Source organism: Phlebotomus papatasi, chromosome 2, assembly GCF_024763615.1.
Source record: "Phlebotomus papatasi isolate M1 chromosome 2, Ppap_2.1, whole genome shotgun sequence".
Classification (NCBI taxonomy): domain Eukaryota; kingdom Metazoa; phylum Arthropoda; class Insecta; order Diptera; family Psychodidae; genus Phlebotomus; species Phlebotomus papatasi.
Genome location: NC_077223.1, coordinates 17,820,043 through 17,838,268, shown reverse-complemented (window position 1 = coordinate 17,838,268; position 18,226 = coordinate 17,820,043). Strand labels below are relative to the sequence as shown.

At 32.9% G+C, this 18,226-nt stretch overlaps 1 protein-coding gene and 1 long non-coding RNA gene across 2 annotated transcripts in view; both read right to left on the bottom strand.

The window, feature by feature from the left end:
• Positions 1-18,226, bottom strand: part of LOC129802854 (facilitated trehalose transporter Tret1-like) — a 35,010-nt gene that overhangs the window by 905 nt on the left and 15,879 nt on the right. Inside the window, exons 2-3 of the mRNA XM_055849014.1 lie at positions 3,771-4,427; positions 16-311 (exon numbers count right to left, since the gene is read on the bottom strand). Coding sequence (XP_055704989.1) covers positions 16-311; positions 3,771-4,427 — 953 coding nt within the window. The remainder of the gene's footprint in view (positions 1-15; positions 312-3,770; positions 4,428-18,226) is intronic.
• LOC129802881 (uncharacterized) lies at positions 7,876-14,467 on the bottom strand. The gene is made up of 2 exons (XR_008751828.1): positions 14,030-14,467; positions 7,876-10,445 (listed from the first exon to the last, which is right to left on the bottom strand). It is a non-coding gene; the product is annotated as an uncharacterized LOC129802881 (long non-coding RNA).

The following is an 18,226-nucleotide window of genomic DNA, read 5'->3' as shown; positions in this document are numbered from 1 at the left end:
ATTAATAAAAATTACCCTGAACTCATGCAAGATACCACAAATCTAATGACTCCAAGTAACATAAGGGCTCCATATTCATTGATCTGATCCCCAAATTGACCTCCAATCTTGAGGAAAAGATTCACAGCATAGAATATTATTACATAAGCTCCGGAGAGTTGTTGAAAAACAAACAAAATGAGAAGGATAATGAAGGGCTTATAAACGTGCTTTTGCCTGCAGAAATAGCCCATAGATTGATCAGGCTGATTCATGTTGGAGTGTTTCACGTAACTCCTCATGGCGAGTTCCTGTACCTGAGATTCATAAGTCTGGAAAGGTAATTTTGTAATAGAATTAATTTCGATTTCTCCATATAGACTGACTATAAAAACTTATCTATAATTTCATTTTGTTAATTGATAATTCAATTATCTTCATTTTGCCAATTTCGATTATTAGAATAGACGAATACAGTGCGGTGTCGTCATTTAAAATGTCGCAAAATGTTCAGTTTGTAAGAAAATTTATCAACAGGATACTTATTCTTTAATTTAATAAAACTATCTTCCAAATAGACTAGTTATACCTTTTATTTATTTACTAAAATACTTGTTCTAATTGGAAGTTTTTTTTTCAATTTTGGCAAATGGACAATAAAGAGTTTTTCAATCCAGACCTATTTGAAAAAGAGTTTTTTACTATTTTTAAAATTTAAAATTTTTCTGTTCATTTGTTTTTTGGCTTTGAATACAAGCATCCGATTTTAAATGGGGAATTTCAGTGTTATGGTATTATTGGACTCGGATTTACCACTCCAGTATTACACAAGCTTCCAACCGAATACGGGTTTCAGACTAGAGGTTTAGCCTAAATCTGTAGGTTTTTAAATCCTAAATGATAAGCTATTTTAGTTGCTTTTTACTGCTCGAACACCTCAATAGATCTCAAAGGTTTGATGCCTCATGTAAAGTTCAAAAAACTGTGCGAAAAAATGATAGAAAAAAGTTTTAAAATTTTTCTATTTGCAAATCAAAATCGGTTATGAACCGGTTCATAACCGAAATTCAATTATATAACTCATAAGGCATTTTGGGCTATGTTTTGAGGAAAATATAAATCGGTTGTGAACCAGTAATGTACCGGTTATGAACCGATAAGTAATTTTTGTTTTTACTCTTATTAATTTTATTACGTTTAAAACTATTTAATGAGACCTTTTTAGTAATTTATGGATCGGTTCAAATCAGTTGAGAACCGGTAAACGGTAAATAATGCGGAAGTATTTTTGAGGTATAAAGGGGGTCCCGGGATTATGCAAATACACTTATGCATTATTGCCTATCATTGGGATTTCAGTGGCGCAATAGGCAAGACCGTTGGGTCTTGAGCGGATGAGATCTCCGACTCCGACTTGACTTTCAAAGTTGTGAGTTCGAGTCCCGCCCGGTGTAAGCAACTGAATGTTAGATTTTAATTGTGATTGCCAAGTATTAGTTTATATCAATAAATAAACGAAAATCTATCAATTCAAATGATTTTTAATGCAAAATAACGCATTTAAGAAAAATTCATTTGAAAATTAAATTAAATTTACAAATTGGAAAAATCCTAGTGTGATAGCACGGTTAGGTCTGGAGCAAGTATAATGCCGGCTTCAGACTGGAGGTTTAGCCCAGTTCCCGGAGGTCTTAAAAATCTAAATAACAAGCAATTTTATTGATTTTTCAAAATCTATTGGATCATTTGCCTTTAATCTCCAATTTTAAACAATTTCCTAAAAAAATCGTGTCTGATAAGGAATTAGAGGAGTTCAACCAGATAGCTAAGCCTTAGGTCTGAAGCCCGTATAAGTCACGAGTTCGAGCACTTCGCAAAAAGCCTGAGACGCTTTGCCACCTGTTTTTTTAAAGATCTAGTTTTTTGAATGATTTTTTCCTAAAAAAATCATGCCTGATAAGAATGTTGGCTTAAGGAGTTATGTGGGTAAAAACAAACTGGAAAACAATATTTTTCTCAACATAGGGTAAATGTCCTAATTCAAAACCATTTCCAGAAGCTTTAACTTTGACAGAAGATTCAGCACATTAGTTCATATTTTTTCTGAAGAGAATTACATAAATTTGCTCCTTGACTCTTCTAGAATGTTACTGTTTAGTGAAAATTCTTCAGATATATTTTGAAAACTTCTTAAATACAAGAAAAATACGCTAGCGTAAAGAGCTTCTATTGGAAACATATTAATCCAAATGGAAACAAGGGAAAGTTTCTAATTGGAGACAAACAGTGTAACTGAAACCGCGACGAAAGGCTTCCAAAACCTTGTTGAGTGCAGGATTTGTTCTTATTCCTGGTCTTTTTTGCTTTCCCATCTAAAACAATAAGAAAATGTACTCCAAAAAATCATATTTCCGGGGTTTCCTATTGAAGCATTTGCAGACACTTCAGAAAACCCCCTTTTGTTCACTAAATAGGTAATTATTTCATTTGAAAACTTCGCGTACCGTTAACAATAAAGATTAGCACTTAATTTAACTAAAATTAGCCAGAAATGTGACATAAATGTTAAACAAAACGAATGAAAAAGTCACCATATTGTGTTTTTCATTGAAAAACATGGTTGATTGACGAAAAATTCGATGGTGAAAAGGTACACTTTTAATTTTTCTGAGAAATTAACAAATTAAAATTTGTGAATATGAATGGTTTTTCGCCTTATTTTGAGCAAAATTAACTAAATAATGAAACTGAGGTATAGAAAATCTATAAATATAGTAATTTAGTACTGTATTTATCATGAAAACAGTGACGTTTCCATTTGGAGTAGCGAAAAATTTTCATTTGGAGCAGGTTTTGTATTAGCTCAACTTACCCTAAATATTTATTTTAATTATAATTCTTAAGCATATAAAAATACAATATTTGAAGCACATTTTATAAAATTTTCATAAAAAAATCAGCCGTTGGTTGGTACCTGATTTTAGGGGACTTTTTAGAAAAAAATATTGTGGGAGGGTGGGGCAATTTCACGCAAATAAACTTTTTGAAGACTATTTGCCAGACGAATATGAACCGTATTTAAACTAACTCGTTAGTTTCTCTTGAGTATTTCCTATATAAAAATATGTAGCACAATTTCTAGAAACGCTAGATACTAAAAATGTTTATGATTTTTTTTATTGGAAGGGGGGGGGGGTTACCGAAGACCGGAAGTCAATATCTTTTACCGTCGCAGCTGCAAAACGGTGGCAAGTTAAAAATGAGAGGATTATCATTTTTGAATTTGAGCAGTTAAATGATGCCACTTCCCCTGCAAATCCACGACTATTTTTTGATATAAAAAATGTTCTTATTTAAAATAATTGAAAAATTAACAGACTTTAACGCGTTTTAATTTTCTTTTATTTTTTGTGAGATACACCAACACAAGCATTTTTTCATATACCTAGGTACTTAGTAATTATTTTGTCACGTTTAGAAGATAAGGCGAAGTCGTTCAGTCTATTCTTAAAGAAATTGCGTTTAAGTAAAATACTATGAGCAATTGTGTTATGATGAGAAAAATTCCATTAAATTCTTGAGATATTTATAAAACATCTGATTACAATGTGCTATCCAGATACTAAAAAAAAACATAATATATCACTGGAAATTAACTGAATGAGAGAAAGGAAACATTTTTTTGCACATGGTGTGATTATCGTTCACTTTCAACTCACATCCTGAGTCAAGTGGAGAGTAAAAAAAAAACCTGCTGGAGAATTTTTTATCAAACAAAAAGTCACACTTACACTAGATTTCCTGTAGAGCCAGCGGAGGGATGTTTTTGCTTCGGCAAACATCTTGGGTCGGAATGTGACGATCCAGTAGGTAGATTCGGGAACAATTAAGATGGCACAGAGCGTTAGAAAGCTCAGTCCACCGAAGATACATGCTATTGTACGCCACTGGAAAAACTGTCCCAGGAAGCAAGTCAGTAAAATACCAAGAGATACGAAGACACTGTTGAGTCCTAAGAGCATTGGTCTGAACATCGGATGGCTGATTTCTGAGACATAAACTAGGGCTACGGTGGTTAATCCGCCAGCCATTCCGGCAAGAACTCGAGCCACATAGATGGTCAATACATTTTCAGCGCTGGCAATTAAAATCCATGCCAACATAAAGGGGAAACAGCAGTACAGGGAGAGTTTTTTGCGTCCCACTTTGTCCATAATGGGACCAGCTGCAATGGAGCCCACTGGTAGGGAAATTGTCACCAAACTGGCAATCCATGAAGCCTCATCCTTTGTCACGACAATTGGACTTTCTGGCTCAGAAAGTTGAGGTAGAAGGATGGCCGAGTAAGCCATATTGATCCCTGCCTGAATCACAGTTAAGTAGACCAAACAACTTGCCAAAATTTGTGGGAATGCCTCCATCCATGTGATGGCTTTAAAGTGATGGGTCTTAAAAAGAAAATATTGCATTTTGGCTCAGTTTTCAATACATTAGAAATACTTTCAATAGCCGCAAATGGCGCTAATAAATGCATTAGGGTAAGTGTGCCAAATTCCGGCCAGCTTGCAATTCCGGCCACCTTTTTTGTTCCTCGAATTTCCATGATTTTTTAGTTTTTACATACTCTAGAAATTATACAATCCAAAAGAATAACAAAAAAGGTAGCTTTGACAAACGAGATGACGTGAAAAAGAGATTGGAAGAATTCCCAAAGGGCAAGGAACTATGAGAATGAAAATGGCCGAAATAGGGGACCAAAGCTATGTCTACATTTCCATTCATTTTAAAATGTATTAAGAATGATTTTAGAGTAAATAAAGACGATGAACTGTCTACAAATTTCTCAGCAATACTCCTTAAGTAGAACACAGAGAAAAAAAATACCCTAGAATCAATACTTTTTTGGGATACTTTTGGTATTAAAAGGGCTCCAATACCTCGTGGTATTAAATTCTAGGGTATTTTGGGATTAAATTCAAGAAAATCTCTGTCATTGATTTAATACCATAAAATCATTAAATTTCAATCGCAATGAGTATTGATTCTATCCCATTTTGGTATTGATTCTATCCCATTCTGATATTGATTCTATCCCATTCTGGTATTGATTCTATTCCACCCTGGGATTGATTCTATCCCACCCTGGGATTGATTCTATCCCATTCTGGGATTGATTCTATCCCACTCTGGGATTGATTCTATCCCACTCTGGGATTAATTCTATCCCACTCTGGGATTGATTCTATCCCACTATGGGATTGATTCTATCCCACTCTGGGATTGATTCTATCCCACTCTGGGATTGATTCTATCCCACTCTGGAATTGATTCTATCCCACTCTGGGATTGATTCTATCCCACTCTGGGATTGATTCTATCCCATTCTGGGATTGATTCTATCCCATTTTGGTATTGATTCTATCCCACTCTGGGATTAATTCTATCCCACTCTGGGATTGATTCTATCCCATTCTGGGATTGATTCTATCCCACTTTGGGATTGATTCTATCCCACTCTGGGATTAATTCTATCCCACTCTGGGATTGATTCTATCCCATTCTGGGATTGATTCTATCCCACTATGGGATTGATTCTATCCCACTCTGGGATTGATTCTATCCCACTCTGGGATTGATTTTATCCCATTCTGGGATTGATTCTATCCCACTCTGGGATTGATTCTATCCCATTTTGGGATTGATTCTATCCCATTCTGGGATTGATTCTATCCCACTCTGGGATTGATTCTATCCCACTATGGGATTGATTCTATCCCACTCTGGGATTAATTCTATCCCACTCTGGGATTGATTCTATCCCATTCTGGGATTGATTCTATCCCACTCTGGGATTGATTCTATCCCACTCTGGGATTGATTCTATCCCATTTTGGGATTGATTCTATCCCATTCTGGGATTGATTCTATCCCATTCTGGGATTGATTCTATCCCACTATAGGATTAATTCTATCCCACTCTGGGATTGATTCTATCCCACTCTGGGATTGATTCTAACCCATTCTGGGATTGATTCTATCCCACTCTGGGATTGATTCTATCCCATTTTGGGATTGATTCTATCCCATTCTGGGATTGATTCTATCCCACTCTGGGATTGATTCTATCCCATTCTGGGATTGATTCTATCCCACTCTGGGATTGATTCTATCCCACTCTGGGATTGATTCTATCCCATTTTGGGATTGATTCTATCCCATTCTGGGATTGATTCTATCCCACTCTGGGATTGATTCTATCCCACTCTGGGATTAATTCTATCCCACTCTGGGATTGATTCTATCCCATTCTGGGATTGATTCTATCCCACTCTGGGATTGATTCTATCCCACTCTGGGATTGATTCTATCCTACTATGGGATTGATTCTATCCCATTTTGGGATTGATTCTATCCCATTTTGGGATTGATTCTATCCCACTCTGGGATTGATTCTATCCCACTCTGGGATTGATTCTATCCCATTTTGGGATTGATTCTATCCCATTCTGGGATTAATTCTATCCCACTCTGGGATTGATTCTATCCCATTCTGGGATTGATTCTATCCCACTCTGGGATTGATTCTATCCCACTCTGGGATTGATTCTATCCCATTTTGGGATTGATTCTATCCCATTCTGGGATTGATTCTATCCCATTCTGGGATTGATTCTATCCCACTATGGGATTGATTCTATCCCACTCTGGGATTGATTCTATCCCACTCTGGGATTGATTCTATCCCACTCTGGGATTGATTCTATCCCATTTTGGGATTGATTCTATCCCATTTTGGGATTGATTCTATCCCACTCTGGGATTGATTCTATCCCACTCTGGGATTAATTCTATCCCACTCTGGGATTGATTCTATCCCATTCTGGGATTGATTCTATCCCACTCTGGGATTGATTCTATCCCACTCTGGGATTGATTCTATCCCATTTTGGGATTGATTCTATCCCATTCTGGGATTGATTCTATCCCATTCTGGGATTGATTCTATCCCACTCTGGGATTGATTCTATCCCAGTCTGGGATTGATTCTATCCCATTTTGGGATTGATTCTATCCCACTCTGGGATTGATTCTATCCCACTCTGGGATTGATTCTATCCCATTTTGGGATTGATTCTATCCCACTCTGGGATTGATTCTATCCCACTCTGGGATTGATTCTATCCCATTTTGGGATTGATTCTATCCCAGTCTGGGATTGATTCTATCCCATTTTGGGATTGATTCTATCCCACTCTGGTATTGATTCTATCCCATTTTGGGATTGATTCTATCCCATTCTGGGATTGATTCTATCCCACTCTGGGATTGATTCTATCCCAGTCTGGGATTGATTCTATCCCACTCTGGGATTGATTCTATCCCATTTTGGGATTGATTCTATCCCACTCTGGGATTGATTCTATCCCACTCTGGGATTGATTCTATCCCATTTTGGGATTAATTCTATCCCATTTTGGGATTGATTCTATCCCACTCTGGGATTGATTCTATCCCAATTTTATATTTATTTAAGCGTATTCTTGTATTGATTCTAATATTGATTCCAGTAGTATTTGCATATTTGATTTTATGGTAATGCTATTTTATATTATTTTTTGCACTGTTGTATGGATGGCAGGTGAAAATTTATCTTGCTAAGTAAATATATCATGTATAATTCTATATTTACCTGTTATTCATTGGTGTGTGTGTGAAGTGAATACAGCCATAAAGAGAAAACAATATTGAGGGTGTGCGTTTCATGTTACTGAAACTATATTTCAATTGCAAAGTTTTTGTTGTACATATATTAAACTCTAATATTAAATATCACAAATTTTTCGATATAATAAAGTAATTTAAATTAATCACAAATGAATTTGTTTAAAGGAAAGAGCCTCAATTACAAGATCAAAACTTGCATAAATATACAAACAAATTCTCCAAGATTATACCTTAAGATTGCAGAAGAAAATTCTAAGTATTTTTCAAGACATAGAGGCGTATGTAAAGGAGTGCTGAGCAGCTTTCCAAGCGCTGGAGCAAATATTTAAAATTTTGAAACACTTTTCTCTCCACTTGTCATTTTTATTTTTAATTCTAATAAGAGAAGAAATAGCAATATTTTTGTCCAAAAAAAAGTTAAGTGCTTTAAAGACAGTGAGTGCCGAAGGTATTTTCGAGAAACCAAGTGGAAAAAATTATAAAAAACAAAATTACCTTTCCAAATTTTTTTTTAAAGGTCTAATCCGTAGATTTGATTATATATTAAAAAAAATAAACAATTCTATTTCATATAAAAAATGGTAATTATTTTCCAAAAGTTGATCATTTTCGATCAGTCAAAAGTTTGTTGCCTCATTTGAAAAAGTAAATCAAAATGGTCAAAACATGCAACTAACTCAATGCAAACCTGTCATATTTTGAGTTTATGTAATTTAAGAGCTAAATAGTGGGTTTGTTACATTTCTAAAGTTGTCAATGGTAAATATACATATATAAAAATCATGATAAATAACAAAAAAAAATGATTTTTTGTAATTTATAATTTTGGTAAAAAATTGCAAATTATAAAAAGTTAAAAGATCTTAAATGATTCAGAAATGCTACCAGAAAGATTCTGCGTTGTTAATTGTTTAATTTTATGGAAAATCACGTCAGTGTATATATAATATATTCAAAATTTATGGTGAAGAGGTACAAGTATATTCATAAGAAGCTACTGGTAGTCTCATGGATTCGACTCAGAGGGTTGATAACCATAGTACAAGTATCTCTGATAGTATCAGTATTCTCATGATGTCGGGCAAAAAATTCAGAGCTAGTTAGTTTCAGAAGGAACCCAGGTTTCAAATGTTTCCATAATCAATCGAAAGTATAGTTGCTCACTAGCTTCCAAGAGAGGTTGTATTTTTGCTTTTTTTTGCATGTTCTAAGTAAGTCTACAAACTTTTAGGGTGGTGTCACCACTTCTCGCCACCTATAGTTAAATCGAAGAAAAATTATATAATATGAGTAATAAAAAGGATATCAGGAAGAAAAAGCAACGCTGAATATATTTTTTAATAATATTGTCCAAAATAATTGAGTTTGAACCTTTTCAAGTAGGTGGCGAGAAGTGGTTATTTTTGAATTTTTAATAAAAATATATATTTTTAAGTAATCCACCGTTAAATCGAGGGAGTATTAGTTTGATATATCAATAGAAAACATATCAAAGTAACTTTGTGTCAAATTTAAGTTATTTCATAATAAGGGTTTTAAAATTTATAATTAAATTTATTTCAGTTTTTCCTAAAAGTGGCGATAAGTGGTTACTCCACCCTACCCAGATTGGTTTTGTTTACCAATGGAATTTTGCAAACCATGTAATCATTCTTACCACTTTCGTTGATTTTGAAGCCTGTATTCTATCTGACCCATTGATTTTGAATTTTAGGCGCAGACATCATGCGGTTGCTATCAGAGATACTCATAATGCGATTATTAACCCTCTGAGTTAATAATCGGCAAACTCAAAATATAACCGGTTTGCCTTAAGTTAGTTGCATGTTTTGACGATTTTGAGTTATTTTTTTAAATGAGGCAATGAGGTAACAAACTTTGGACGTATAAAAAATGGCCGCTTTTGGAAAACAATTATTTTTTTATATGAAATAAAATTATTTATTTATGTTTTAATATATAAAGAAGGTCTACGGATTACAGGGACCTTATTTTCAAAAACAAAAATTTGGAAAAGTAATTTTTTCTATCATTTTTCCACTTGATTTCTTAATAAAACATTAGGCAACAAACTATTGGCACCCACTGAATGCATAAGAATTTATATCCTTTTAAATGTTATCCTTAAAAAAGGTAAAAAAAAACAGCTAAGTTTTGTCTTTTTAATGTAGGCTCCCCACTTAATTGTTTATACTAATTCTTTTTACATTTAAATCTAATAACTTAATTGTACATATTAGGAAAATTAATCTTTTTTAAAAGTACGTTATAAGTTTTTTTCTTTTCATTTTACTTTTCAAAATTAATTCGCGATATTAGGCTCGTAATCATAGAATTCTCAATATCATCAGTGATATTGTAGAAATAGTACTGAATGAATTTCCATACAGAGTTACATTGAATCGGATATTGAGTGTCAAAGACATAGAAGATCTTAAAAGTTAAATCAAGAGCTGCTTTGAAGGAACTGCTCTTGAAGTAATGATCATCGTAATAAGTTACAAATTCCTTCATTGATTGATCTGTCAGAATGAATGGCTGGACTGTTTCACCTCTTTCTTTAGCGGATTCATAAAGTTTTTTCAAGGAATCGTTTAGTTTATCAAATCCCGTGAGTTCAAGGCACAAACTCTTCTGGGAGTCCACTATCGTAGGTTTGAACCGCTTGTTGCCTTTCTTGGGGTAGTGTGTTGGCTTAATAAGACCATGGACCGCTCTCAGAATTAATAGATCTCTCTCATCTATAAATGAAGAGTAATTTAAGGACTTTTCATTTAGGTTTAAGTGACATTATTTATCATTATATCAGTGTATAAAGTGAAGTAATATTTAGTACACTTAGTTTAAAATATTATGGCTATATTTACCCCACCAGGGATACATAAGGAAGAGCCGGTAGGTTTGAGTTGCGCTGAATTATTATTTGATTATAATAAATACATGTGACAAAAACACTTAAAAAACATAGACGACAGCAGGATGTTTCATGGCTATAAGACTTAATAGCCTTAGTTTTATAATTTAAATCTATTCTTTAAAACTATTCTATAAAGATTGATGAAAAACGACGATTGCAAAATATGGATGCCGTGACCGATTTAACTCCGATAAATCCATTTAAAATATAATTTATATTTTTTATTTCCATAATTAATACCTGCAGTAACATAATATAACTGTTCTACTTTAAGAAAAACCAAAAATTATATTTTTATTGGTTTAATAAGTGGGTTAAATTTCCGAGAAAATTTTGCTATTGAGAGCTCGTCCCTGGAAAACGTTTAGTTGGTTTTTCTTGGTTATGAAATATTATTTTCAATCAAAATTATTAATAAAAGTGAAGCTAAATTATTGGTATACAAGGTGAGTAAGAGTATAATAATGATATATTAATAATTCATGTAGAAGTAAGTGAATTTGTGAATGTATACATTTCGACCCAAGTCGGATGTTGTGAATATCAAAGTTTTGGTTCAGAAATTGGATTGATCAGGACTCTTTTTCTGTTTTAGATGCCGAAGGGAACAAAAGAAAAGACCCATAAGGCAAGCCCTACTCTAAGGTAGGTCTTAGAAATGTCTTGCAGTGTGTACGAGATGGTTCTACCATAGCATATGCATCCAAAACATTTAATGTCCCAAGAACAACACTGCACAACAAATTGACCGGCAAATACCCAGAGGAGTGCCCCAATGGCAGGCCAACAATGCTATCAAAAGAACAGGAAAAAGAACTTGTCAAATGGATCCTGGAATGTGCAGATTGCTGGGCATCCCATCGGGAAGGAATAAGTTCTGGATAGCGTCAAACCAATCAGTGAGATCTACAAAATTCCAAACCTTTTTACAAATTTTCTTCAGCGTCATCCAGAGCTCTACAAGTGCAAACCAAAATCCATCTCATTGGAAAGACCTACAGTTACGGCGTTATCACACTTGCACATTAAAATTTTAATGTGATTCACATTAATTGTCGATTGTGAGCGTCCAAATAAGTTACTTTTGTCTTTAAGTCACTTAATATTTGGAATTTTTTCTATTTATTGATAAAGAAGTGGACTTGGCCTGCAAAAATAAGTTTAAATTCACTTAAAGCATAATTACTTTTCACATTAAAAAATGAAAGAGAAAATCGCATTAATTTTTCGCATTAATGTTAAAAATCAATTTATATTAAATTTTGCGGGCCAAGTCTACCTTTTTATGAACAAATAGATCAAATTTTGAATATAAAATGATTCAAACACACAAATTACACATTTAGACTCTCACCAGTGACAATTAATGTGAATAATATTAAAATTTTAATGTGCAAGTGTTCACTAGACAAGTGTTCAGTCAAGTTATATTTCGGATTCTGGTCTGTTTTCAAAGGTAAAACACCAGTTGGAAGGAAAATATTTCACTGCAGGACAATATTGTCATTGAACTTGTTGACAATGGACCCATCATCACCACCGAAGACGCTGGTCTTTATTTCCCGGAAATTGTTTTCCAACAATCGGAAGAGCAGTCCATTATCAATAACCAGCACGATCAGGCCACCGACAATGATCCTTCAAATGATCCAGTCACACCTGGAAATTAACTCTCTGCAACTTCTGAGACTCTTGATATCCCTGAAACTCAACCGATTTTCGACATACTAAAACAGTGCTATTTCTGGCCAGGAGAAATTACTAAACGTCGCTAGAAGAAGAGGGTCAAAGTCAGCAATGTGAAACACCAGTAAATCTTGCGAGGAAATTATCGCGGAAATTATCGATTTACCAAAAAACTAAAGAAACTGCGGAACGGAAGTTGATCAGAGAGAGGAACAAAAAAAAAGAAAGGCAGAAGAAAAGGAGATAAAATTAAAGGAGAACAACATGGTCAAGGAAAAGACTCAAGTGTCAGTTGAAGCTGAAAAGAAAAAACGTGGAAGGACGCCAGCCAAGAAGACCGAGGAAAAATCAAAGAATTGAGCGGAATATTCAAATAAATAAAAATATATATAATTAAATTAAAAAATTAATGAAATGAATTGATGGAATAAAACTTTAAAAAAATGTTTTTGAAATATTGGCCGTACTCACTATGGCGCTGTTATCTTGTAATATCGTTATCTCGTTATCTCGTTATGTTCTCGTAATGTATTTTATAATTGAAAAATTATAACAAGATAACAGATTACGGAGATTACGAGATAACAACGCCATAGTGAGTACGGCCATTATCTTCTCATTTTTATGCATTAAACTTTTTCTTAAAATGAGCATCCGAGTTTGATCGAAGTCAACGGAGTTAGAAAAAAGCATCGCAGTAAGTTTCTTGCGATAATATATTAATATTATCGTAATTTTACTAATTTTCTTCAATATTATAGCTAAAATTGTTTTTCTATCATGATTCTAAATGAAACAAAGAATAATTCTATTGATTTGGAATGGGGAAAAAATATTTCATCAGTCCAAAAACAAGCGTTAAAGTCGCACTCTATGAAAAGCATCGAAATTACCTCTCTTTACTGTAACCACTTCGTGGAGAAGTCTAAAGAAAGTTAAGGAACTATTTCAGTATGAAATCATTCCTGAAAATGACTTCAGGAAGTATTTTTAACCAAGAAATCCATAAATATTTAATGTCAAAAAATATGTTTGAAGAATACTATTTGTGCGAGAAAAAACCACATCTCAATCTTCACGATTTTCGTCAAGAAATACTTAAAAACAAAACGTAAGATTACACACTTTATCCTTTATTTTAGTAGAGTTATTTTAATAAGAGTATACGAAACGCTATGCAAAATATCAAAATAATTAACTGAGTTTTGGAAATAAGGCCTCAAATTCAAACCATAAGAAACGTCTCAAACATACCGGCTATCCTCTATAGGGTAGAGTCAGTACTTTTCGCCACCATTAAGCTTTAGGGCCCTCGTAAGGTGTGATATTTTTGTCAGACTAAAATGAATTTTTGTATAAAGATACTTTGAAGTAATATCTATCTATATATCTAGGATACGCCTCGAGAATTTTAGAGAATCTCATTGAAAAATATGCATTTTCCCAAATTATGCTTGTTTCAGTACTTTTCGCCACCTGTTTTAAAACGAATTTCAATTAATTAAGAGACGTAATAACGTATTGGGATATTAGAACAGAACATATTATGAGTGTTGAAGTGCTATTTATTCTTAAACGCCTTAAATTAATTGTTTTATATTAGGTGGCGAAAAAGTGCTTACATGGCGAAAAGGGCTGACTCTACCCTAGATTGCTTGCTTTACTTTTCCAATTATCTTACTTAGGAAAAGCCAGGAATTTTAAAACTTTGAACTTATTTACCTTGTGAGATGTCCTTCTCTTTGATTCTTTCCAGATACTCGCGACACGTAGCATCCTTTATTTCCTTGTCTAATATGGGAAGAAGCTTTTCCACTCGCAGATCCCAGTTCTCCAGCAGCAAATATTTCTTCCCAGGAAATAGAATATCGAAATCAATATCGAGCTGAAAATATTCAGAATGACAATTACAATCATTTAATAACACCGATATAAAAATAAATAATAATAAAGAGAAACTATATCTTACAAAAAATATGAAAAATGAAATCAAACTTACCAGCTGGTTTGCAAGACTATGCTTTAGGAGGGGCCACTCACAGAATAACTCAGCGGTTTTACACGACTTTAGGTCTCTGCGACGCAGACTGTGTGTAACCCGCCAGTTTTCTATTATTTCCGACCAGGGCTCGCGATGATGCCGCAACCACTGCTTACACTCTTTACTTTTAATATCGTCTAGAAATAGTTGGAAAATGTCAGACTACGACTAACTTGCTAAATAAACGCAATCAGAAGGTCATTAAGAAAGTAGCATTTAAGTAAGAAACATTTTAGGATTTTTTTCAAATCCCCTGTTCTTTAAAAAAAAAATTAAATAATTTCATAGAGAAAGATATTGAAAAAAATTTGAAATAAAATATCACTCAGTCAAAACAAAAATTATTCACATTGATTTTCAATCTGCAAGACCATTAGAATCTTTCCCAGGATTACAAAAACCTTAATACTATGATGTAAAAATGTTTCAACGGTAAATATTAAGAATTTAAAAATCATAGTTCTTATTGTATATTGACATGAGTGCCTTTCTCTAAAATTAGAAATATTCTAATGGCGTTGGCACATCTTTTCAACTGAGTGAGTGAAATGCAATCGATTGAAATTTTACCTCTTACTCTTTCAAAGTAAAATAAGATATATGTGTCTCTTTCTGTCAAATGAAAATTCAAATTGAAATTTAAATCCCAATTTCAAATTTAAATTTCATTTGACAGAAAGAGACACCTATATCTGATTAAGATGTAAAATTTCAATCGATTGAAATTCACTCAATTGAAAAGGTGTGCCAGCACCATAAGTTTTTAAATTAAATTCAATTTAAAGTTAAAATTTTACAGTACCTTCAATCTCAATCACTGGAATGATCACCTCCTGCACATTTGCAATTTGTTCAATTTCTTCTTCGCTGGGATCCTTCAACTTGTTATTTTTGGCTCTATTGAAAAGTTTGCCTTTTGGACGACCGTTTATTATTTCATAATAAAATTTCTGATAAAGAGATTTGAGCAAAATCATTAGAATACGAAATATTCTAGTGAGGAACATTAAGTATGTAAGTATTTAACACTCACTGGATTTTCGTGAGGAAAAACGCGGGCAATTTCTGCTGCATAAAATTGACCATTCGACGTTCTCAGCTTATGGCCACGATCACCCAAAAAAGTTACAATGCTCCACGTAAGATCTTTTTGTTGCGTAGAGTCAAGCGGGGAATCTTTCGCAACTTTTAACAGATTACGCCCTTTTGCAGATGTCATCAAAATTTTTTCAAGGTTTTCCTATTAAAATAGCATTTAATACTGATATAATGCAATTGCTTGAGAAAAATAGTTTATTTTGTATGTAGTGAATTTTTGGTCATATTATTAAAGAGACGTTTACTAATTCAAAGCGCATTCTATATAAATAACAGAAAATAATAAAAAACCTTTATTTGATTTTTTAATGACGTATTTGGACCCACAAATGATATGCTTAATTATTACAAAACTAGGTTAGAAGAGTTAGAGAATGTTGAATTAAAAACAGTGAACATTATCAAGAGAAATAAATCGCAAATATTTTTTTCACTTATTTGTTTTATGATTTGATATGAAGAAAAAATGTTAAAAAAGAAAGTGCTGATGTATTTATTATTAGTATATGTAAGAGATGTAAATTATGAGGCAGCATTTGCAAACTGTTGAGCTACTATAATTTAACCCCCTCGTCCACTGCATTAAATAATTTAAATCCAATGTTTTTACTTACAAACAAGTAGTTTTAATTTAAAGAAAATACCCGCCAATTATTTTAAGCAATTGCATGAAAATAATATTATCTACATCATTCATCTTAAAAATGACCTTGCTTGAAAATTATAGATAAAAAATGTCATTCATATACAGTAATGGAGCACAGTACACTTACTTGAAAATCTGAAGGCACGTCGTCTTGCTGAACATTTTGGTTCTTATCCTCATTAAGCCAAATTTTCAATTCCCTTTTGAACTGAATTTTTTGCTTCAGCGGCAAGTATTGAAGGAGAGTATTCAAATCAGCACCGTCAATATCTCGCAGATCGTCTACTGTTAATTCATGACCTATGTGTATATATTTTAAATAAAATTCAGTCAAATCACAAAGTTGAAAAGTGTTATTTTACAGATACAAATATTTTATAACAACCATTCCAGAATATTGTGTTATAATGAAAAAAAATCTGTTAAACGATTTTTAGAAAGGTTTATACCCGTCATCGATAGTCTTGATTTCTTAAGGGTTAAGGAAATGTTTTGGTGTTACGTTTAACATTTTCCCAAAACATGTCCTCTGTTAGAAAATTAACCAAGTGAAAAAAAACTTTGGGCCTCAAAACCATTTAACGTTTTAAGCAGTGTATTTTAATAGTTAAATATCAAATTTGGTCAAAATGTACTTTAAAAGACATTTAAAAAATTGATTCAGAATCAGAGAGACCCATTTTGTTTCAATGATGTATGGCGTAAATTCTATTATAAAATTAATATTTCAAATAATGTTTTTTTTTTTAATTACAGAAATGTTAGTAAAACAAAAGTATTTCTATGTTATACACAACATACGGGGTATTTCAGGTGAGTGAAAGTACAGGTAGTCCAGAAAATATATTGACGAAACAAAAATTGTGTAGTGTACATGGAAATATTCTTAACATAGTATTTTTTTCTGACAATTAGATTTCATTTCAGAATACTTTTTTTCATTTTTTTTTTAAATTTACGGGAACAAAATTGAACAAGAACTTTATTAAATTAACAAAATCTGTATATATACACATATATATCACGCGTTAGTAAATTAAATTCTAATAGAAATATATTTTATGTACCTTCCACAAGCTCAATCGCCTGCTCTAAATTTGACAACCTCCAAGTTGACAGTATCTCGCGAATATTGTTCATGACTGTTTCAATTCACCAATATTAAAACTGAAATAGTTACAAAATCAAACCTTTTGACAAAAATACACAACATAATATTTTTTATTCAATTAAAAAAAATTAAATTTGTATAAATACTAGGCAAAAAAATCCAGTGCACTCAAATTCTAAATTTGATTTTACAATTTTTTAAAATGAAAAATAAACAACTCTTAAACATTACTCCCTCACGTAAAAAAGAGATATCGAAGCATCCCACCTTTGTGAAATGCTTGAACTCACTAGATAGAGCTGTCCTTAAATTAACTTTTAAAAGCTTTTTGGGTGTAGGGGAAAGCGCGCTACCTTCGAACGATTTATGTTTCACACAAATCTTCTTTTTTTCAATATGTTATAAATGAATTTGGCCCATTATAATATTATATTGCAATAGCTTAGTCCAATGCTTCAAATTTTCAGAGAAGACCTATGGGTGATATCCATAAGGAACATAGAGAAAAATGGAATTGTCCACAGCTTGAGTTGTCCGAAGGTAGCTCACTTTCCCCTATACCGGTTTATTGACGAATAAATTCATTCAAAAATCGAAAAACAATTCCGAACTAGAAAATTTGCAAAGAAGTGTGTATTGTGGAATGTACTTGTCATTGGCAAGAGGTTTAAGTGCAAATACAAAAAGGATATTCGAGAAAAATAAATCAAATACGATTATTTGACCAATACATTACAGCTTGAGACTAATATACCTGGATAAGAAATATCAAACCGTTTGTCAAATTCAACCAAATCGGTTGAAAAAATGAACCATCCAAAGTCATTTACTTTTGATCTTCAATAATCCATAATGGCGATTTGTTGCGTCGTAGGTATGTTTGGACCAAATGTTCATTTGGACTACCTTTAAACCATATCCGAAAATCATTGAAAAAGTTTTGGTCAATTTTGAGAAAAAAAAAGAAAAACATCGTTTAAGATGGGATAGAGGGGAAAAGGAAAAAATCGAATGAAGATATTG